The sequence below is a fragment of the Labrus mixtus genome, chromosome 12 (assembly GCF_963584025.1).
Source record: "Labrus mixtus chromosome 12, fLabMix1.1, whole genome shotgun sequence".
In the NCBI taxonomy this organism is placed as follows: Eukaryota; Metazoa; Chordata; class Actinopteri; order Labriformes; family Labridae; genus Labrus; species Labrus mixtus.
In genome coordinates, this window is record NC_083623.1 from 22,554,333 (window position 1) to 22,575,366 (window position 21,034).

General features: G+C 40.2%; 2 protein-coding genes across 2 annotated transcripts; one reads left to right on the forward strand and one right to left on the reverse strand.

The window, feature by feature from the left end:
* Positions 1-227: 227 nt before the first annotated feature.
* stmn4 (stathmin-like 4) lies at positions 228-12,540 on the forward strand. The gene is made up of 6 exons (XM_061052591.1): positions 228-353; positions 7,546-7,608; positions 7,892-7,987; positions 8,227-8,432; positions 10,739-10,930; positions 12,364-12,540. Exons 2-6 carry the CDS (start codon positions 7,596-7,598, stop codon positions 12,421-12,423), a joined length of 567 nt encoding a protein of 188 aa, XP_060908574.1. The 5' UTR covers positions 228-353; positions 7,546-7,595; the 3' UTR covers positions 12,424-12,540.
* A 1,692-nt stretch (positions 12,541-14,232) lies between these two features.
* il17a/f3 (interleukin 17a/f3) lies at positions 14,233-16,846 on the reverse strand. The gene is made up of 4 exons (XM_061052592.1): positions 16,669-16,846; positions 16,090-16,289; positions 15,826-15,969; positions 14,233-14,665 (listed from the first exon to the last, which is right to left on the reverse strand). Exons 1-4 carry the CDS (start codon positions 16,675-16,677, stop codon positions 14,518-14,520), a joined length of 501 nt encoding a protein of 166 aa, XP_060908575.1. The 5' UTR covers positions 16,678-16,846; the 3' UTR covers positions 14,233-14,517.
* Between the last annotated feature and the right edge of the window lie 4,188 nt (positions 16,847-21,034).

The window sequence follows — 21,034 nt, forward strand, 5'->3', positions numbered from 1 at the left end:
AATCTTCACCAATTTCTCCCACTACTTCAGTCAACTCTTCTCCATGCCTAACCCACATACACACATACACTATTACACACTCCTGCACCGCATAATGAAACATCTACCACCCATCCTGCAGTACCACACAAAGAGCTGTCAGCCCTCCCCCATCCTTCCTCTCCACTCTCATTGGCTGGGAGACCTGGATGCTGGCAGTGTCTCAGACCAATAAGACGTCTCCATGGTGATGTCATGGAGGCTGCACTGATGCTGTTGCTGATGCTGTTGCCCGGCGCCTTGTATCCGTGCAGCCAGACAGCGGTAACCGGTCCAACCGTCAGCAGCAGAGAAGAAGACAGGGAGAGAGGGGGGTAAGTAGCATCCCCAAACACACAGCTGCACACACATGCTGGTTTCACTCGTGTTATTCTGGGTTCTCTTGGTTCAGTTTTTTAGCTTACCTTAATCAGAATTGGTAGGAGAGTGAGTACCTTGGTGGAGTGTAATGGGGCGAGGGTGAGGATGATGATGCAGTAGTTCCTACTGGCATGAGAAGGAGGAAGAAACGAGTGAGGGAGAGAACTCGGTGTACCCTCAAACCGTATGGCGTGCAACCTATGTCATTTATTATTGATCCTCCATATGAGCAGATGTAGCTTTGTGTCTGCTTTTTGGGGGAGAGAGAGAAAGTGAGCGAGAGAGGGAGGAAAACAAGGGAGTGTTTTCATGTTTGGGGGTTAAAATGTGTGTGTGTATGATGACAACAGCAAAAAGAAAAGACAACAGAGAAAATATGAAATGATTGTTTTGAAAAGTCCGATTTGCTTTGTATTTGTAGTGTCCTGTCTTTTAACCTTAAGCTTTATATATACCACATCATTATTGTGTCTGTATATTGCTTTCTGTGTGCATACATTAGGTAAGAAAAGTAGGTTAAAAAAAACAAACCTTAACGAGGGAAATCTTTGTAAAACTGTAAAACTACACAACTGAGTCAAAATGGCTCATGGTTTGTCAGATATAGGTGTGATGGGAGCAATTCGACCCATTTCCCCAGATACAAACATCATGCTGGTATACATTTTGAGTTAAATTAAAGTTGTACATCTCCTTCAGAAACATTGAATCATTGCAGTGATAATATTAAAACAAATACACAGACATGTCGACATAACGTTAAGTATTCATGAGAATGTAAGATTCATTATGTTCTGTTTATTATTCATGCAAGAATATGAACACGTATGAGAGAAGTACATCTACTACAGTTTCCATGGTAACAGAGGCATTTTTTTTCTTTTCTGACTTTTTGGAAACTCATTTTACACCGACAACTCTCTGAAGATATGAGTTGAATAATATCAAGTTTAAATGACAGACACAGATACACTTACATTAAAACAAAGTGACTCTTCTGTAGGTAACACTTTCACAAGGTTGATGTGTCTTCATACTCGTCAATATAGTTCATGAGAAGACGGACAGTGATTTGGTATATACTTTGAACACCGTCAGTAGCTTCCTGCAGACGATTACAGATGAAGCTATAGCACCAATTCATAACATAACTGTTATCTCAAGACACTTTACATAAAGAGCAGGTAAAGACCTTACTCTTTGTTGTATTATGATCCAAACTTTAATCCATCATGATCACTATAGCAACAAGCAACTCTTTGAAAAGGCCTAAAAGCTGGTTACTTTTTTGGATTGGATTGGAAAATCTTTATTATTCCCGCTGGGCAATTTGGGCAACAGAGGTCCTTGAAGGCAATATTTATCATAAAAACAGCCCAAAGACATAAATACATACATCCAAAACATAACTACCATGGATATCATCATGATGGACGTGAGTAATAAACAAAGAGCAACAGTACATATAATACGTTTAACTTCACTTAACCTCATATAAAACATTGACTTTTAGTGTCTTTAATCAAATATATGTAGTTTTAGTTGAAATAGTTTTCTAGTTCCAATGTTCGATGTCTCTGTTTTCTGAAGTAGCCTACTAGCTTTAAATAACAGTTGTATTTTTCAAAAAGGAAAATGTCCATAACTTATGTTCACGATGGTCCTAAAAGTACAAATGTCCTTGATCTGGCAGATTTTTCAAGTCTTTATCCTAAGCTAGGCTAACAGACTGCTGCATGTGTCTTCATATTTAGCATTAAGCTAAGGTAACTTTATTTGTACCTGTAGGTACATTTGGTTTACAGTGAGTGAATCGGCCTCCTTTTACACACAATGGACAACACAGGACAAAACATGATGAAGTGACAACAGTGTTCAAGACAAGCTAAATAACTGTTAATGTAAAAACGCCAGATTGTAGCGAAATAGGCTAATTTCCATCTGCAGTCCCTCGGCAGGTTGGTGGTACACAGGTATATAAAGTTTACATACAACCACAGTGATGAGCAAAATCCAAACAACAAGAAGGCCTAATGACCACTACAACATAAACTGACAGAGACACATAAACAAGCATAGAAAGTTGCTGTGCGATGTCGTTCAAAACAAATCAGGATAAAGTAAATGTGCAGAGATCTAAAAAGTACTGAATTCTGCTCTGACAGCATCGCTGCTGTATTTGGTATAACTTGTTCATCTCAATGATGACTGCTGGAACAGAGCTGTTGGATAGCTTAGTTTCACAGGATGGGACTTTATACCTATATATGTCCAGATGGGACAAGCTGAAATCCATCATTTAAAGGGTGGGTGTGTTCAAGACATGATGAAGATTATTGTTCTGAAGAGACAGGTTCCCAAACCATGACACCAAGTAAATATAGTTTAAATAGAATCAATAGAATCATGATGAAATCAGGTCGTCAAGGTTCTGTCCATGTGAAGGGAGAGGACAGTCAATCAAGAAGTTTGTACTCACTTCAGAAGTCAAAAAAGAAGCACAGTATTTGTTCTTTTTTGTTCTGTTCATCTGGAGGAAGGATTGTTCAAACCATTGCACAGAGTCCTGGATGACTGGGCCGTGACTGGTCTCCTTGCCTTGCAGCAGACAGACAATAAGAGAATCGTCTGCAGACTTTAAAATGGTTCTTTCCTCTCTGCTACACTGCTGCACATGAGTGTAGAGGATTAAACAGGAGAGGCGTTGGCACACATCCCCGTGGGGAGCCGGTGCAGGAGCAAACCTGGTCAGACGAGGTTCCATTTTATGATTAAGATCTACACTTCAACCTTTTCATGTGGCTCTTGGTAACAAACTAAATCCTACATTTCAGCAATGTTGACTTTTTCTGTAAGATTGAACATTCAAACAGAGAATGAAAATTCATAATCAATACCTCTGTTATTTTATTTTAACAAACCCAGTCATTTATACCTGTTTTGGAAACCATTATACCTTACTGTTTATTATCCCAAACTAAGACAACATAAAAGAGAAAAAATAACCTTCATTATCCGTGGACTGTGATCTGGGACTATCAGTACATACATATAACTAAATTGTATCATAAACGTTCACTGTGATATGCCTCCCAGCAGATTCATAATCAACACGATCCAAATGATCCCCAGTGTGTGCAGAAATCTTTTTTAGTTGCCGCCTCTCTCTCTCTCTCTCTCTCTCTGTCTCTCTCCCTCTCTCTCTCTCCCTCGCCCTCTCTGTATTGACACACAGGTAATTGAGTTCCCTCCTCCTGCAGGAAGCAGGGCATTGATCTGCAATCTGGGTGGTTTCACAAGATGAGAAGCAGATGTGTGTGCATTAAATGATGTTCAAACTGTGTAGCTAAACCGAATTATAACTGCTTGATGTGTGCACAATGTGTGTATTTTAAGGTATTTGCGCGTGTTTGTTGCATATGAATTGCCTAGATATATACAGTACATGGACGTATGCCTTTGTGTGCGTATGCCCTGCAGAGTGAAGAGTGTGTGCCATGCATTGTAATGAGACATTTCTCCTTCTCAGTGAAAAAGGTTGTCTCATCATTAGGACATTTTTCTCACTCTTTTGGGCTCACCTATTTTCAGGCATTGCACATCCTGAATGACAAAGCTTAAAAAACAATCTGCAAAGGAAGACATACAGGTAGGATGCTAGCTGCCTTGTTAGCTTAGCTTGATCCAAGCAATTGATGTACAATTGTATTATTTAGAGATTGATACCAAGCATCAAAGCTCAGTAATGAACAGTGTTGAAGAGTTTAAATATCTCAAGCGTCCACATAACCATGTAGTGAAGCTATTTACTAAATCATATAATTGTTGAAGTAGCGAGACATTATTCCATTTAGCCAATGCAGAAGTGCAAAATCCTGCAATTCATCGAGTGTCCACTTGAGGCTGGCCGCAGAAGCACCGGCAGTCACATACACACCCGTTCAAAAAAGACTGTTTTTACAATATAGAATATTAACATGTTTACTGCCTTTTTCAAAAAAGGAACTGGATCTGATGAGCTCATGTCTCGGGCGGGTGAGATGTAACTTTTTTTTGTCAAGAGGCTAAAAAACCGCCTCAGCTCTTAGCCTCTTGTTAGGTTGACTGAAAGTTAGGATGAGACAGCATTTTCAGCATGGTGACCACCATCGATGAGATTTCAAAGCCCCCTGCAGTAACAGATGGGTGACGTCACTCAGGATTCGTCGATTAATAATTACAGTCTATGGATCGCACTTTTGAACTGGAGGAGCCATAAACAGAATACTGGGTTAGCCTAGCATGAAAACTGAAAGAAGAGGAAAAGCTTGACCACACCCCTTACTTACTCTGTTACTTTGCTTAATGGTGGCAGAGCAGCAGAGAAGCTGAACAGAAGTGGGGAGCTAATCAATAGCAAGTTGTTAATCAAGAAGCAGTTACACCTTGTACCTCCCCTGAAAGCAAACAATTGATTTTGATAATGCATTTAGCATGCCTCACAATAGATGCTGCTATATGTTGACAACAATTTACAGATAAATACAGGATATCATACAAGTTTATTGTATGTAATATAATGTCATGACTGTCTGAGTGAGAAGTGTGAGTCCCGCTGGCTGTGTTGTTGTCGGAGCGGTGTTTACATCATGTTTACATGGACGAGACGGCCTACTCCTCTCTCTGTGTACAAAAACAGTTATAGTCAAGGACTAGAGAAAAGGAGAACAACATACTCACTGATTATTTGAATGTCACATAAGCGTTTTGCGTGCAATGTGAAGCTACAAGCTAACTAAAGTGTGCTAACATAAGCCTGCTAACACAACAATTCAGGCCACAGGCAATTGCAGCTCGAGCCAGGACACATTTGTCTGCCGCTTGTGAAAAACTTCTCTGTGTGAACTCGAGTTGAGAGGGGTTAAAGGTGTGTCGCTGTAGGAGAGCGGAGGCTACAGAATAGCGGAGGTGTGGCCAAACAGCAGTTATTTTTGGTTTAATGCTGGTGCTCAAGGGCGCCATCTACTGGATCAGAAAAGTTGCACATTCTTGTGACTGTCACATCTGATTTGATGGTTTTGGATGTAAAACATTTCAAAAGATGAAGGGATGAAGGCCAGTTGTTAGCTAGTTTGGGGATTCTGGCAGGTGCATCACAGATGTTATTAGACCCCAAAAGGTTCTCATCAGGAACCGTCAGGGCTTATCTCCTCCTGATTTTTAGAGTTCAAACATTCATTTGATCTCTAGCATATCTCTGCAGCCTGTTTTCTTCAACCCCTGATTCTTGTGTGTGCTCCCTCGATGGGAGTGTTCATGACACTGGATCCCAGAATTAAAGCAAAACTTAATTAGTGTGTGCGCTCAGCTGTGAAAAGGTCAACAAACTGTGTTAGACCGCTCCTGGATTCTCACCAAAGAAGATTATCCAATTAGCTGACAACAGCTTTACAAGGATTCTACTCCTTTGAGTAATTGTTGTTAGGATTTTCCCTGAGGAGCAATGATGCGGAAAGTTTGGTCCATCTTTATCTTTTAATCAAGTTGAATTTACTGTAGAAGTGGACCTTTGTATTGCATTTAACAGAATAAAGGAAGTTGGGTTGAGGATAAATACCTTTGCGCTATCTTTCAATATCAATATCTTTAATATCTCGCCTGCTTGTTTGAAAGATTCTGAACATGTTAATCGCATCCGAGTCCATCAGATGGACATCAATTCAGTGTTGATGAGGCCATCTGAGAGGCAGGAAACAGACTGGCAGTGAAAGCAGGTGGTGAAAGGTCTGGGGAGACAGTTTGCTCCGTCTCCATTAGATTGAAAAGAACTGTTCAAACTCTGCTTACCTCAAAATCTTTAATCAAAAAGGAACATATTGGATTTATTTTTTCCCACAATAAAATATTAAAGGCGTTATTGAAAGTAATCAAAAATCCACAGTCAACACACACATACTTTCCTTTAGTGACTTCATGTGTTGTAGCAAATGCAGCACTGCTTAAAGGTCTGAAGTATTAATCTTCACCAGATTGTCATACAGTGGAACAATTGCAAAAATAAACTGGTAACAAGGTAATATGGATAATTAATTTGAATTTAAGATGATTTTTTTGGCTTTATTGTGCCTTTATTGTAGAGATAGGACAGTGGATAGAGTTGGACAACAGGGACAGAGAGAGAAACAGTGGGGAACGTCATGCTGGAAAGGAGCCACAGGACGGATTAAAACCCGGGCTGCATGAGTTAACCATTTCACTGCCAGTTCCCCCGAAAAGTTAATGTTTTAAAACAAAATGGTAAATGGCTCTTTTCTAGTCTTCTGACTAATCAAAGCACTTTTACACTGCTGGTCACACATTCACACCCATTCACACACTGACGGCAGAGGCTGCTATGTAAAGTGTCCATCAGTATTAACTAATCTCATTAATAAACATTCATACGCTGCCGATCAAGCAGCCCAAGGACACCTCGACATGTTGCTGCAGGAGCTGGGGATCGAACCCCCTGACCTTCCAGTTGAGAGACAACCGACTCTACCAACTGAGCCACAACCGGCCCAAGTGCAGAAAACAGACAGCGAAGACATTAGGACGTACATAAAGCATGTAAAAAAGGTTTTACTGAGTTAAGCTTGAACTCTGAGAATTGTCATGTTGCAGTTTTGGGAACACAAGATATGCCACATCATCAGTTTCAAGAGTAAACAAGCATGTGAACTAGAGGACTTTGTTTGTGTTAGTCACTGAATAAAGGAGGGATTTGATATATTGGTCAGATGTAGATGATGATGTCTGATGACCTCAGATCAAAAAGTAGCATGCTATATTACGTTTGTGATGACGTCTTATTATTTTCTTCTGTCTCATAAAACTCACTGCTTTGATTTTCTCCTCCCTTCAAAGTATTCAACACTGATCTATTTCTATCCCTGGCAAGAATTTACTCTCTATTTGGCCCGCATGTATTACTTGTCTGCAGAGCTGTTCTCTCATTGGTTGAAATAAGCCTTAATGGGAGGTGCTAACACAATTAATCTGCAGCTTGCGGTGTTGTTCCTTTTTTTTTTGTCCCCCTCTGCCACCTTCTCACATTCACGATGTGACCTTTGAAGCCGCCTTGTTTCATTCGTCCCCTTTGTGTGTCTGCATGTCTCCCTCTGACAGATTGAGAAGGATCTTCAGCTTCCCTGGAGAGTTACATACGCAGTGAGAAGATGACTCTGGCAGGTAAACGCAGCCTCAGCAGAAGTCGCACACCTCACTGCTCGCCTTTACCTTTACTGTCAATGATGCATTGAATGAAAATGAATGAGTGCAATCTTATCATCTGAAGCATGTATCTTGTCATTATTATGAAGCTTTAAAATAACACAACGACAATGACGAGTCAATGCCACTGAAATGGAAAATGATTACATCATCAGATCTAAAAGGCTTGCTCATCATTTAGATGGGAGTCATCACAATGTCACACTTAACAGAACAAGTGTGTGTGTTTGTGCGTCCTCAGCCTACAAAGAGAAGGTTAAAGAGCTCCCCCTGGTGTCTCTATTCTGCGCCTGCCTAAACCCACAGACTGCAGAAAAAACAACATACAAGGCAGAAGGTGAGGAAATCACTCTTTCACACCTCGACAGTATTTCAGGGCAGAAAAAGCTATAGTTACACAACCAATAAAGAAACGTGACATACTGAGAAATGTTGGAATTTCTGCAAGTAAAGCAATAAAGTAATAAAACACAAACCATGCTCTGAAGGTGTCAGGTGACATTTTGCTTTTTTATATAAAAAGTGTAAAGTTAATGTCTAATCTCCATTAAACGTGGTCATGATCCAACACCACAGATGCAGTGGACCTGGGTTGGTGCGTCATCAAAGATGTGGAGGTGATTGAGATAAACAAACGGGCTTCGGGCCAGGCCTTCGAGGTCATCCTTAAGCCCCCCTCCTTTGACGGCGTGCCAGAGCTCAATACTTCTATGCCACAGCGCCGTGACCCGTCCCTGGAGGAGATCCAGAAGAAGCTGGAGGCTGCGGAGGAAAGGCGGAAGGTGCGTAAGGCTGAGACGAAGTTAAGATTTGGCATCAAAACACCCTCAAGAAACCTAAGTGGACCGGCCTTAACCCTAACCGTAACCCTAACCCTAGGTATTTGTGGCCCATTCAGGCTTTGTCAACATCTGACAACACTCATTGTGGTAACCGTGATTTATCAATCCGGGGGGGGAAATGGATAAAAGGGAAAAAAAAGGGAGGGAATGGACTGGAGTTGATGGAAAAGAAGGGAGGAAACCCAAGCAGAGGGAGGGAGGGGAAGATGAAAAGAGGAACATGAAAGTACAGGGGCGATCATGCAAGGACACCCTGACAATGGTTCATATTCATCAAGCTAAGAGAAGCATGGAGAGAGGAGGAGGAAGTCAGAGGGGAAAGGTGAGAACAGAGAATGTGCCCCTCCAATCAAACGTTCAGACATCCGAAAACAACATCTGTTTCCAGAAATAATAATTTCTTTTAATTTCATTAAAGGCACATTAATCATATTTCCCAATCACATTCTCACAATCAGGACTACAGGAAACACTTATTTCAGACAAATTAAGAGGTGTGAGTTTTAATATAAGGATGTCTTTTGTCTTCATAACATATTCAGCAGTTTCAGGTAGATTCAGGGCTAATTTGAAAAGGAAAATATTCCTTTTGTCCCACATCATCTTTATCATATAGAAACCTTTACAGTTGCAGTCAAGGCCGCCCACAAAGAGGGATTAACGTGAACGCTTTCTGGGATCCAGTCACATGGGGAGGGCCCCCGGAGGTTAGCAACAAAAGATGGTGCATCCTAATTTTAAACAATAATGACCATTAGCATTTTATTTTACACCTTAATAGTCAACATTACCTCTTAAAGCAACTTAAACACACTTTTTGATTTATTGTTGCTTCAGTAAAAAGTGAAGCCATTCCAAGACCTGCACAAAGTTAGCGTGCCAGGAAAGAAAGAAGAAGAAAAGGAGCGAGCTGGCTCGGGCATTCGACCCAAACTAGAACTTGTTAACAATCATTTGTGTCAGCTCCGAAGGCTGATGGGAGCCAGGCAGGCAGAGGGAGCTAATGTCAGCCAGGAGGCTAACGCTAACAGTACTGATCGAATACGTTGATTGAAATCATTTCATTGGAGGGCTCATTCACTGGACCTTCAATCTGCATAGCCAACTGGTCCTGGTTGCAGTTTCGAGGCTTTACTTTAAGACACCTCAGCAGTGCCAGAGGCTTATTGGCCACCTCTTCAGGTCTCTTTTACAAATGTCAAAGGTTAATATTTACATTAGTCAGCACTTACAGTATTACTATGTTTAATGTTTTCCCGAGAAGACAAACTGATAAACAACACAAAGCAGTGGTACCCTTGTAATGAGTGATTAAGTGTTAAGCTGTTTATGAATGACACTTTAAGATGTTTTTTTAGAGTACGTCCATCCTAACAATAAAGCTGTGTTTTGCGTCTCATAGATCATTATTTTGTTCACTGGTGGAAAAACACACGTAAATGACTAATAGTGCATTCATGTGGTGTCATCAGAAAAACAAGTTTTCGAGATGTCAAATGCACATGAACACCAGAGAGAATTAGTTGCCCGACTCAACGTCAGAATGTTTTTTTTTTGCTGTTGTTACAACATTCCGACTTTCCTGAACTGAAAGTACATGAACACACTGAAGTCGGAAGAACAACTTCCCAACTCGGAAACTGGGACCATCCGAGGAGCCCCCCGAATGCAGCATAATTCTTGCATAAGTGGTCACAGTTGCATTAAATCAAACAAATGGCAGGCGCCCAAGAGACAGGTCCGAGGTTAGGGAATGTTGCTGTGTCGTTATCTAGCTCTTACTCATATTTTGTAATGGTGAAATGTGTATTGTATTTTATATAATGTGAGTGTCTACCTGACCAGGGACTGCAGATGGAGTCTAGCTGAGATAAATGTATGATTTGTACACGGTCACTGACAAACTAAAAAATAACCTACACTAAACAAGTAAACAAAAACAGTCACTATATGTCCTCTATGCCTTTAAGAGAAGGGGCACTGGGGTTTCCTTACATGCAAACATACATTTATCCTGTAACTTAATCTTTGAAACATCATTTCTGAGGTGTGTCACACTTCCATTAGCAGCCTTTCAGAGGGCCCAGCTAAGAACACAAACCCTTTAAAGACGCTCAACCTTTACCCAAAACATGACCCTCTGTTAATGGAGCATGTAAGATGTTCCCTAATGCCTTTTCAGCCTCTTGCATTGTTGAAGATCTTAAAGACTGCTGTTAATTGCTTTGCTCTCTATCTCCCTCTAGTGCCAGGAGGCTGAGCTGCTGAAGCACCTGGCCGAGAAGAGGGAGCATGAGCGAGAGGTGATCCAGAAGGCGTTTGAGGAGAACAACAACTTCATCAAGAATGCCAAGGAAAAGCTCGAGCAGAAGATGGAGGCCAACAAGGAGAACCGGGAGGCTCTGCTCGCCGCCATGCTGGAGAGGCTGCAGGAGAAGGTACTGTCCAGTTTCCTATAATCAAATCCAACTTTGATGGTTGTTGTTTTCTTACCCTGAAACTTTTCCTGAACAATAGATAAAGTCCAGTTCTACTAGTTCAACAACACTGTACAGTCGTTTCTGGTGCAATCTAATATTTTTCTTGCTATTTAATGCACTAGTGCTAATTTAGGTACAAGGCATTTGAAGTGATGCTTTTAGTCTTTATGATGGATGAGAAGTCCAAAACCACGTTCATGTACGCCGTTAAAGCTCAGAGCTGGAGTTTTCAGCTGATTTCTCTGGTGTGAAGGAAGTATACACCACGTGTTATCATTTTTACATTTCTGTTTCTGTATGGGTTAGACAGACGCGTCACATTGTGGTAATTCTCAGTTTTGAGTGGAGGGGAGGGTGTATTGAACTTTGGAGAGCACACGGCTGTGGCTCAGCGGTAGAGTCTGTTGTCTCTCGTAGGTTTCGATCCTTAGCTCCTGCAGCTTCATGTCTGATGTGTCCTTGTTGCTCCCGCTGCTTCGTGGGCTCATGGAGGTGTATGAATGGATTAGTTATTCATACTGATGGACACTTTACATAGCAGCCTCTGCTAACTGTGTGTGAATGTGTAGGTGTGACCTGCGGTGTAAAAGCACTTTGAGTTTTCAGAAGACAAGAAAACAGTATACAAGCTGAACTCCATTTACCATTTACACGTGTTTGAGTTATGAAGCTAAGCTAGGCTAATTACCTCACCTCTACAGATTAACTGATTTAGCTTTAGAGTTGGACCAATCTTTTTATCGACAGGAAAAAACATTTTTTATGTTTGTTATACTTTGAAAGGAAAAGCTAATCAGTTATGGAGCTGTTTTCTTTTCTCTAACTTATATTAGATGATGTATTTGTATGCCAGCAGCCAGTTTACTTAGTTTTGGCGTGGAGACTGGAATCAGAGAGGGGAGAAAGTCAGGCGCCGTCTGGAGGTGTGAAGGTGTGAAAATCCAGCTACTGGCATCTTTAAAGATGCCGTTTAAAAGTTTTGACATATTTTTATATTCAGGAAATTAGAATTTCATTTCATGTGTATCGTTGGATTGCTGCAGACTCCAGGTCAGAGTCCAGAAATAAACACAGGAATATATTTCTACCATTAAAAGATGATTTCATCTTCACAAAGGGAAAGAGCGTTATTTCCAAAATATCTAACTTTTCCTTTACAAGCATATGTTTTAATCTAAATGAGGCATGTATTTCTATTTTAACATTGTTCACAAACTTGATAAGAAATAATTAATTTTATATGAGGTGGAAAATATTCTCTCTGTATCATTCTTCTGTTTAAAACAGTCACTGTAATATGACTTTGTTCTGCCAGCCTCCCCCTGTTTTAATGCTTATTCATACATAACTAATGAGTCTCGTGTTGCCATGTCTTTGTGTTCGTCTGGCAGGATAAGCACGCAGAAGAAGTGAGGAAGAACAAGGAGATGAAGGAGGAAGCCTGCCGATAGATGAGATCAGCTGGGGAAGACAAAAGAGAACGAGGTGGACTGGGGACTTTCAAAGATGGTAAAAAAAAAAAAATCAAAGCAGTGCAGGAAAGAAAAAAAAAAGAACTCAATAACTGGGGGAAAAAAGGCAAATTTTCACATTAAATGTTATCGTTCTGAACAAGCTGTACAAAGTTAAGCCAAATCTTGATGTTGAAAATACGAGAAGTGTTGAAAAAAAATCTCTTCTTTTTTCTTAAGGAAATTTGGTGGTGTGGTGTGGAAGGGGGGGGGGGGGGGTAATGATTGTCTGGTGAGGAATGAAACCTCCATCATGGATGAGGTAAATGCTAAATCATAGCTCTCTGGTTACAATAATTCTTTCAGACAGGAAGCAGGAAACTAAAACGGTTTGTGATCTGCTTAAAGTGCTCTCTTTCCATTTGGTTCTATCAAAAATTGTCACTGAATGCAACTTGTTTGGCAGCAGCAGCAGCTATTTACACTGTTCCCTCCAGTGTTACCATGACTACAGAGGTGGGCGTTATCATTTACATATTTCCCTGGATGCACAGATGTAGTTAAGGGGCTCATTTCCTTTCAAATCAATTCAAAATACAGAGCTTCTTTTTACAGGATATCAGAGGATACCAGACATATAAACAGGACACAACTTACATACTTCTGCTGTTTTCTACTAAATAGAAAGGTTTCCCCCTGGCCCACCACTCTCTGATTCGTCTCTGCACAGTTTATGGGTGTTTTTGGTTTGGGATAGTCTGCGTGTGCTGAACTCGGTGAATCTCTCAGTATGGTTAATGAATATAAAAAAGGAGCATCAGGTTTACTGTATGTTTGTCTCTACAGAGCTCTCGGGAAGTAAAAGAAACAAAAAAAAAAACATAAAAAGGGAGGACACTTTCCTGTATTCTGCCATCAGGCTCTTAGTGAAACTTTAACTAGTAGTGTAGTTGTAGATCAGTGACATGCATTTGAGACTCTTAGATTTAGAGCACTGTTTGCACTCTTTTTTTCATTAAGCACAAATCAAAAGCACACACACATATACATGACGGCAGGCTCATATATATACACACAGTCTAAACAACAATAACATCACAAGGAAAGTACAGGATTCAGACATATTTGGCTTTGAATGTATGACTTTTGGGGGTTTCTGGCTAACCAGCGGTTCTCCCTTCGTGTTGGCATGAGTCACACAAGTATCCGTTTATGATTTGAGAGGGGAGTGAAACCCATTGGAGTAAAAAGAAAGGTGAAATTTGCTCGAGTTGTTGAGTCATACTGACTTGATTGAAACGTCTAAAATGTTTGCACTGTCACTGGGAGGTCGTAAACGTGGGATTTGTACTTGCTGTAATTGTGTGTTGCTGTATATCCTAAACGGCTGGATTGATTGTAATTATTTGGCATGGTCAGTAAAAACCGCTTGACTGAATAAACATGTTGTCCTTCTTCTTTCTGTTTCTCTTTGATTGAAAGTACATTATTGAGCATGGATGTTTATACACACTGAGATGCAGGGGCGTATCCAGACTTTTTAAACTGGGGTTCGGTGCCTTGCTAAAGGGCTCCTTGGCAGTGCTCAGAAAGTGAAGTGGCACCTCTCCAGCTACCAGACCAATTTCCAGACTTCATCCGCACTTGGAATTGGACCTGCGACCCTCAGGTTCCCAACCCACAGTCCCTACAGACTGAACTACTCCCATGCCGTATGCCAAGGCTATGAACTAGTATGCTTTCAAATCCTACTTTGAACTTCCATTTTCTTTAAGTGAGTATTTATTTAACCCAAAAAGACACAAAAGCTTGAACAAAATCTTTAATAAAATGTTTTTGATATTGTTTACAATGAAATATGATTTTTATAATAAATGTGAAACATTATAGGGATTAAAAGACAAAATCTCATATCATGCAGGCCAAGAGAAATATACACATTTACATGATTTATTCCGCTTGTTAGCATCCAGCTACGCTACAAGCTTCTTTGTCTTAACAGTATAAAAAGTCATTAAACACACAGGATTCTTTGATTCAGTGATTACATTGCGTTATACAGAGTTTTTACAGACAAAAATAAAGAAGTACGCTTCAAGTCCTGCCCACAGAAATCTCCTGTGGTAAAACAATGGGCCTCACACATGTGCAGCCCACTGCCACCTCCTCCGTCCCCAGTCTGAAGTCATACCTCTTCTTCGTCTTCTTCCCGCTTTTCTTGTTGGGCCGCTGCCTTTGGACTCTGGAGTGAAATGAAAGGATTAGTGTAGGTTGAGAATACTGTACACAGATATTATCATTGTAAGGTTTTCAGGTAAATGAAATGAAATGAGCAGTTTAGAAGACAAGAAGAATGATGATGAAATCAAAAACCATGACATCATTCTTATTTGATTGACGTGTTTTACCATTCTGAGAATACAACCTCAAGAGTACAAAACTCATGATACAAATTTCACTGTGTTGTCTTTCATATGCCTACTTTTATTTAAATAAAAACTTATTTCAGATTGTAGTTATTTATTTCATAATGCATATCAAAATTAGCTTTGACTCTTGGAAAACAGTGAGGTACTGCATTGGCTCCATAAGATGTTATCATAACATGTATAAAAGATGGACGTAGTCTTAGTTACGTCAGCCATTTTTTTTTTCTGTAGAAGTGTTTTGAAGCTAAATGATGGTGGTCGCCATATTGGAAATTACATTTTCACCTAACTTTTGATCGGCTTAGAAAAAGAGGTGGAGCCTCAAGCCTCCTGACAAACAGCTACCTGGAAAACACACCTACCTGTCAGTTAACTCAGCCACACACATCATTATGCAAACCTATGCGTTACTTTTAACCACAATATAATCAAAGCTGATGCTATAAAAATGGGACCTATGGAGATTCCTTGTGTTATACTAATAGCGTATGTCTGTCTGTGAATAACTCAGTGTGTGTGTGTGGGTGGTGGAGTGAGCAAGTGAAACTAAAAATGAAATGAACCGACACTTCAAGAAACAAGCCGGAAAGTGACGGGGGTCAATCCGAGGTTAAGAGCTGCAACTTCGGCCCTGGAGCACACCAACAGGTGTCCCCTGTGCGCTCTGACCACGGTCGAAACACTGAAGCTGGAAAGGTTAACACTTTCCTTTTGGAGCCAGCTCAAGTGAGCACATGTGGAACCACAGTTTAATGCAGTTCTGCTTTTGGTTTTAATTTTCTCCCTTACTGGTATACCATTATAATTGAGTGATGCCCGATTGATCCATGATCATTGCCCACCTTATCAGCTTATGTCACATATAAAAGATGAAGAGAATAAATGTTCTCCTCATTACATTTCACTTTTTTTGGAAGGAAGACTGAAAGCCAACTTCAAGGAACCCGCTTTAAATACAAAGGTGGTGGCTCACCTGTGGAGGACCAGGACCTGGTGGACGATAGGTTTAGCCATCAGGGCCGCATCCTCTCCAAGCCCCTGCAGGCTCAGACAGCCGGAGGTCAGGCACTCAGCATGAGAGATCCACATTGGCAGACGAGATGCCTCGAATGAGTGTCTGAGGAAAGTTCAGTACTTGAAATTACAAAATTACCAAACACATTCAGTTTTATTGCTCTCTCAAGAAGGCGCAAAGAGTTGCTGAAAAACGATGACATCATGGACCCCTCACCCTCACCTGTATTTCCATGGTGACAGAGACATATTGGCGATGTTTGAGGCAGACACACTGGTGATATGAGGCAGCACTGGAGGGTCCAGGAGCAGTCTCACAGTCTTGCCTTTTGGTCTGGTTCTCTGTCTTAAGTTCACTGACGGGCTCTTCCTGGTAGCGTTTAAGAGCACGACCAGGCTCAGCACCAGCACAGCTTGAAACACCTTAACACAAGAAGACAAGGGAGTGCATGGGGCCTTCGGTTATTGGACATTAAAACATGACACAAACAAAAAAGAAACCGCTGAAGAGAAATCCAGAAAAGGAAGAAGTCATTAGCAAACTATATTTACAAGAATGCTTGATCTATTGTGAACCCTTTTTGTGTGTTTAGCAGGTTTTCCATTTAATCAATTCTAACGATGTTTACATCCAAATTTTAAGAACTAAAGGCTCAAATTTGAGGAAAAGAAGTAAAATGAAAAAAAATATAAAACATAAAATCACTAAATTTTATGTCATATACACCTTTAAGCGCCCCTATCAATAATCTTGTTGTCTATAAAACCAGTTACAGATAATGAGAGCAGAAACACAACTCACCAGCTGCATGATTGTGTCGTCTTCCTGCAGAGCTGATCTTTACCTGTGCTGCTCTGCCGTCTTGTTGTGTCCACACCCTCCCTCTCTTTGTGTGTTTATATGCAGGCAGACTGTGTTGGTGTGTGTTGGCTAGATCTGCTTTCATTTCCGCTAAGACTGTGACTGATCTCAAAGATGCACACGTTGATTTGTAAAGAGATAACTGTTTGTCCAATTGTGGTCAGAGTTGATTTCTTTGTCAGTCATTTTTTACATCTGTACCTGTGTGTGTGTGTGTGTGTGTGTGTGTGTGTGTGTGTGCGTGTGTGTGTGTGTGTGTGTGTGTGCGCGTGTAATGTCATTGTCATGGAGTCTGTGATTACAGTATAAACCTATAGATAGCATTGAACGTGTCACTTGAACCCCTTTCACCCTCATTTATTCCCGTGTGAAAGTGTGACCTACCTTTGTGACACATTCATCTGCCTGTTTTGATGCATCCTGTTGAAAGGTGTGAAAACGTTTCTTTCCCCTTGCACGCCTTTTTTCATGTTTCTGTGATAACATTTCTGTAACTTATAGTTGTCTGGCAAGAAATATTGAGGGGGTTCCCAGATTATGGAATGTGACGCAAAGTGTCCAAACCAAACCAGACGAGTTTTTTTACCCTTCTAAGACCTCTGTTTAAAATAGACCCTAATGTGTTGCCTATCAATGAGAGCAGAATAGTATCTATATTGTTCATTAACCTTCTGCCAGCTGAGATCCTTTAAACAGAGGATCAAACTATTGGCATTATTGTTTCACATTGAATCTCAAAACACATTGTTACAACACCTACACAGTTGCAACACACATTTACAATGTAGGGCAAGAAAATGCTGACGGGGGTTCTTGTGATGAATCAGCAGGTGCATTAAAAAAAACTGTGGTAACATCTTCTTACCCCATGCATCATTTAGCCCTTTAAGTGGAACATAGCTGTACTGGATGTACAGTTCAGGGTTTTAAGCAGTTTGAGACTTTAGGCCCTTCGAAAATGTGTTAAAGGTAACTTATTATTCTCCTTTTCAACAAGTTTAAATAAGTCTCAGAGCTCCTCAAAACTGTGTTTTGTCTTCATGTCTGTGAAGTTCATCACAAAAAAATCCACTCTGGTCCTGTATTTGATCATGTCTATAAACCCCTCTACTCCAGACCTGCTCAGAACAGGCTGTTTCTGTGTCTGTACCTTTAAATGTAAATTGGCATGCGGGTGGCTTTGACTTTCTTTCATCATGCCCAATCGAAGGCTGACTCACAGGTAAGAACAAACACCTTTCTGTGGGTGGGAGTGTCACCTACCTGTCACAAAGGGTAGAGATCTCCAAACAGCCTGTTTGAGGAGAACTTTTCTGAAAAGTGGAGAAGGAAAAGTGTATTTTGCATAGTGGGAGCTGCAGGGTCTCGGGCCCAGCTCATGAAGGTTAGCAAAAACCTAGTCCATAGATTTAAGAAACAACACATGATAATACTTTTTTTTAACCTAAATTCTCACCGTTTCTTATTAATGCAGAAATACACATTTGACTTAAACACTTCAGGAAAAAAGAAACAAAATGTTTATTGGCAAACTTAACAGAGGACGACATAAGCAGTTTGAACACTATGGACTCCACATATGCACATTCATTTTACTAGTTGAGTTTTACATATTTTAAAGATCCATCTAGGGAAGGGCATTGCAAATGAGCTTAGGCTGTAAATGCTGTAGTGTGGTTTACTCGCTCCATACAAATAAACATGAAATAAGTAAATAGTACAAAAACATAGAAGTCACAGTTTTTTTTTTTGCAGGATTGCATTATATCCCCTCTCCTTGTTGGTTGCCAAATAGCACATCCACTGATCCCTCTTATTCAAGTGTTCTGACTATTCCTCTCCAGTTCTCCATCAGGCAGCTTGGTTACATAACAGTGAGCAGACTCGTTTCCCAAAGGTGAATCCTGACATTAAACAAAGTGACAGATTCAAGTTCAAGATCATTTATTCATACCACTGCTCGTCACAAGTACTGCCATGAAGAAAAGCTTTACATCTCACTTATCAATAATCAATCAGAGGGCAAAATGATTACAGTGCATTATGCAACAAATGAAAGGAAGAGGAGAAATCAAAGCCCAAGACACAGAATATCAAGTTAGTAAGAGACGTAGATCGTCCTGTGAGTTTATCATTATGCTGCAGTGGATGCCAACTTAAAGGAGTTTATTAACATGAGTCGTTTGGTACAGTAAGAATAGAGAAATGGTTCAATCAATCAGTCTTTATTTGTATAGAAACAATTCATACCATATGTTAAGACACTTTACAAAAAGCCGGTAAAAGACATTACTCTTTGTTGTATTATCTATAAAGACCCAACATTCATCCATCATGAGCACTAAATAACATTTAGCAAAGTTACAGTGGCAAAGAAAAATCATCCTTTAGGAGGCAGAAACATCGAGGAGAACCAGACTCAGAGACGAACAACAGTGAATAAGATAGATTTATAGCTTCACTGTCAGTAATAATGTTTAAGTATTATCAGCTAAGTGTGACAATAGACTGATCAGTCTGATCTTAACGTTAGCTGTGGTTCAAGAGCCCATCGTTATGCCCTTTGTGCAAATCAGATAAACAGAGACAGAAAATCTGGAATCGAAAGCATTTTCACTCAGTCTCAGACTGGGCGGACTCCAGATTTTAAATCAAGATTGGTCAAGAGCACCACTGACCTGCTATGTTTCCATGTCATCATTGTGATTAGAAGGAAAATGTCTCTTTCTAAAAAAACGAATAATTTCACTTACCTTCCCGGTGTTGCAGTCTAAGTGAGTGACACGCCCACTGAACACAAGATGATCATTTTTCATTGATATTTATGGTCTTGGTTGGTGTGGTCTTGACTACAACACTACTGAATGCAGTTTATTCATTTTTATTTTTACATATTAGGTACATATTATTTTCTGTATCTTAATTATGTTTAGAATATTTTTTTATTTGGTATTATTTTAACATTATTTAGGTGGCAGCTTCAAAATTCTTTCTTTGTTCTATAAATTTTCTTCCTCTGCCTGCACTGAATTTTGTCTATTTCATTATTTGTCTACATAAATGTTTATTTTTTTACTGTGCAAATTAAAAAAAGAAAACATGCAATGCAGGGTTCTTTATCATTTCTCGATTCATCAAAACATCATTTGTTTTTTCGTTTATAAAATAGTCAGTGTGATCTTTGAAGACAGCTCAAGCTGACTGAGTTGAAGCTGCACTTTGTGAGGAAGGTGGGGGCTGTGACCTTGGATACGGATATGTGATATGAGTCATCTGTGGGTGTACAGTGCTCATGTCTTGTTTCATATGATGACGGCAGCATTTGCTTGCTCTTTGTCTGGCGTCAATGTATGTCTTATCTTTAAACACATCACAGCCAATCGGTTTACATTACAAAGCAAAAAGTCAGTCACTGAAATGCAATGTGTATGATCTGACTCAGGGTGAACCTGAGTCTATGTGTGGTGGTAATCAAGTGATGACCTAACTGGGACAAAGGGGTTTATGCAACAGTTAGTTCCGACCAAGCAATCTGATAGGACAAGAGGCATTCCCTGAGTGACGATAAAGGAGAGCAACATCTCTAGGACTTTTCACAATTAGAAACAAACAGCATACCAAAACAGTCGTCATGGATGAAGCAGTATATATGTATAAGGTGTTTTCGGTCCAAACTGTTATGAGGACTTTTTGAAGAGGACCTATCCACTAGGGACTACTCAACATGGGGGCCTTTTTCTGTCTGCACTCCCACCGCCATGGTGCTGGAAGAGTATCTACTCTGAAGCAGGAGCTAAAAAGGTTCCTCTAAACGGGGTTCCAGGAACTAAATGTTCATAGTTCCTGTGGTGTGGAATCACTAAAAAAAAGGGAGAGGATTCCAACAGTTCCTAGAACTATGAATAAGTTCCTGCAGTCCGAAAACACCAATAGATACAAGGACAGTGTGGCTCTTGGTATTGAAATATAAGTAAATCACTTAATAGCACAAACTTTATGTCAGAGTTGTGATGGTGGTGTGATCAACAGTATGCCATACTGTACTCCACAAGCTCAGGCACATAAGCTCTGTTTTGACTTTGGGTGCTCAATGCTGTATTATACAACAGTTCAGTTCAGACCAAGAAATCTGACTGGACAAGAGGCATTCCCTGAGTGACATCACTCCTCCTTAGCCAAGACTTCTATATTTTAACATTTACAGCTGACGTAGTTCTTCTTGGTTTATCAATCTCAAACCTCTGAATCACACATCAGTCTCTAATGTCACTGGTTTCATGATCACATTCATTTCTTTTCACATACA